Source organism: Apaloderma vittatum, unplaced genomic scaffold (genome assembly GCF_000703405.1).
Source record: "Apaloderma vittatum isolate BGI_N311 unplaced genomic scaffold, ASM70340v1 scaffold19197, whole genome shotgun sequence".
Taxonomy (NCBI): Eukaryota; Metazoa; Chordata; class Aves; order Trogoniformes; family Trogonidae; genus Apaloderma; species Apaloderma vittatum.
The window spans coordinates 562-1,628 of record NW_009725868.1 but is presented as its reverse complement, the minus strand read 5'-3'; the positions used below and the strand labels follow the sequence as shown (position 1 = coordinate 1,628).

Here is a 1,067-nt window from a genome sequence, read left to right as displayed (position 1 = left end):
TTAAAAAAGTCCTTTTAAATATATTTGCCATATTACAAAAATTACGGCAGGCTGTGGTGCAGCTGCACTCCCATTCACATGGCTCCATGGCTGGTGCTGGGTGCTCCCATGAGATCAGAGATGCTCCCACTGGCACAGATCAACCTTCACCTCTGGAAATCCTTGGGAACTGAACAGGTATTGGGTTTACTATGCATCTGCAGTCACTGACAACTCCTTCCAGATCTATACAGAGGAAATTCTGCCTACCAAAACCCAACTGCAGTATTCCCACCTGCCCCAATTAAAAAAAAAAAATCACACCCCCCAAATAAAAACAAAAATACCCCAAGGAGAGAGAAATCCCTTACTTATCCCCAGTTTCAAATGAAATGTGCAATTAGAATTATTATTTGTCATGAAGTCCTAAGTAAGGCATTGTTATCCCAAAGCTGATGGAGGAAGCTGTTAGGAAACCCAGAGGAAATAGGCGACTTCATCCAGGTCAACAGGATAGTCTGTGAGCAGCACCGGCGTCTTCTCAAACAACTCCCCCTTGTAGCTGCGCCACTTGCCCGCGGGCAGGTAGACGTCACGCTCCTGCTTGCCCATCTCCAGGACAGGTGCCACCATGAGGGTGTCCCCAATGAGGAACTGGGAGTCGATCCTGTGAGCGGCCTCGTCACGGGGTGAAATCCACCAGATGGGTCGGATGATGGGGTCGCCCGTGTCAGTGACCTCCCCCGCCAGCCCCACCAGCGACTGGTGGAGCTCCGTGAACTTCTGCGCAAGCTCCACCACCTCCTTGTCATAGAGCCAGGGTGGGATGGAGAACTGCATGGAGGGCATGAAGGCCGACAGCTCCAGCCACCGCACATACAGCTCCCGGTCAGGGATCTCCACTGCCCCATCTGTCTTGTTGGGGAAGAAATTCCCCCCAATCATGTCAGCCGATATGAAGGGGTACCCAAGCATGCTGATGGTGAGGACTGTGGGGATGAGGGATTTGAGGCCAAGCTCATAGCCCCAGATGGAGTCACGGTCAATGATACGGAAGAAGCAGGAGATGTTCTGGGACTGGTAGGCCC

The 1,067-nt window shown here is 51.9% G+C and overlaps 1 protein-coding gene across 1 annotated transcript in view; it reads right to left on the bottom strand.

The window, feature by feature from the left end:
- Window positions 1-447: 447 nt before the first annotated feature.
- The window catches only part of LOC104276678 (uncharacterized family 31 glucosidase KIAA1161-like), a gene marked incomplete at its 5' end in the record, with an annotated part of 1,176 nt that continues 556 nt past the window's right edge, over window positions 448-1,067 (bottom strand). Inside the window, one exon of the mRNA XM_009873086.1 lies at window positions 448-1,056. Coding sequence (XP_009871388.1) covers window positions 448-1,056 — 609 coding nt within the window. The remainder of the gene's footprint in view (window positions 1,057-1,067) is intronic.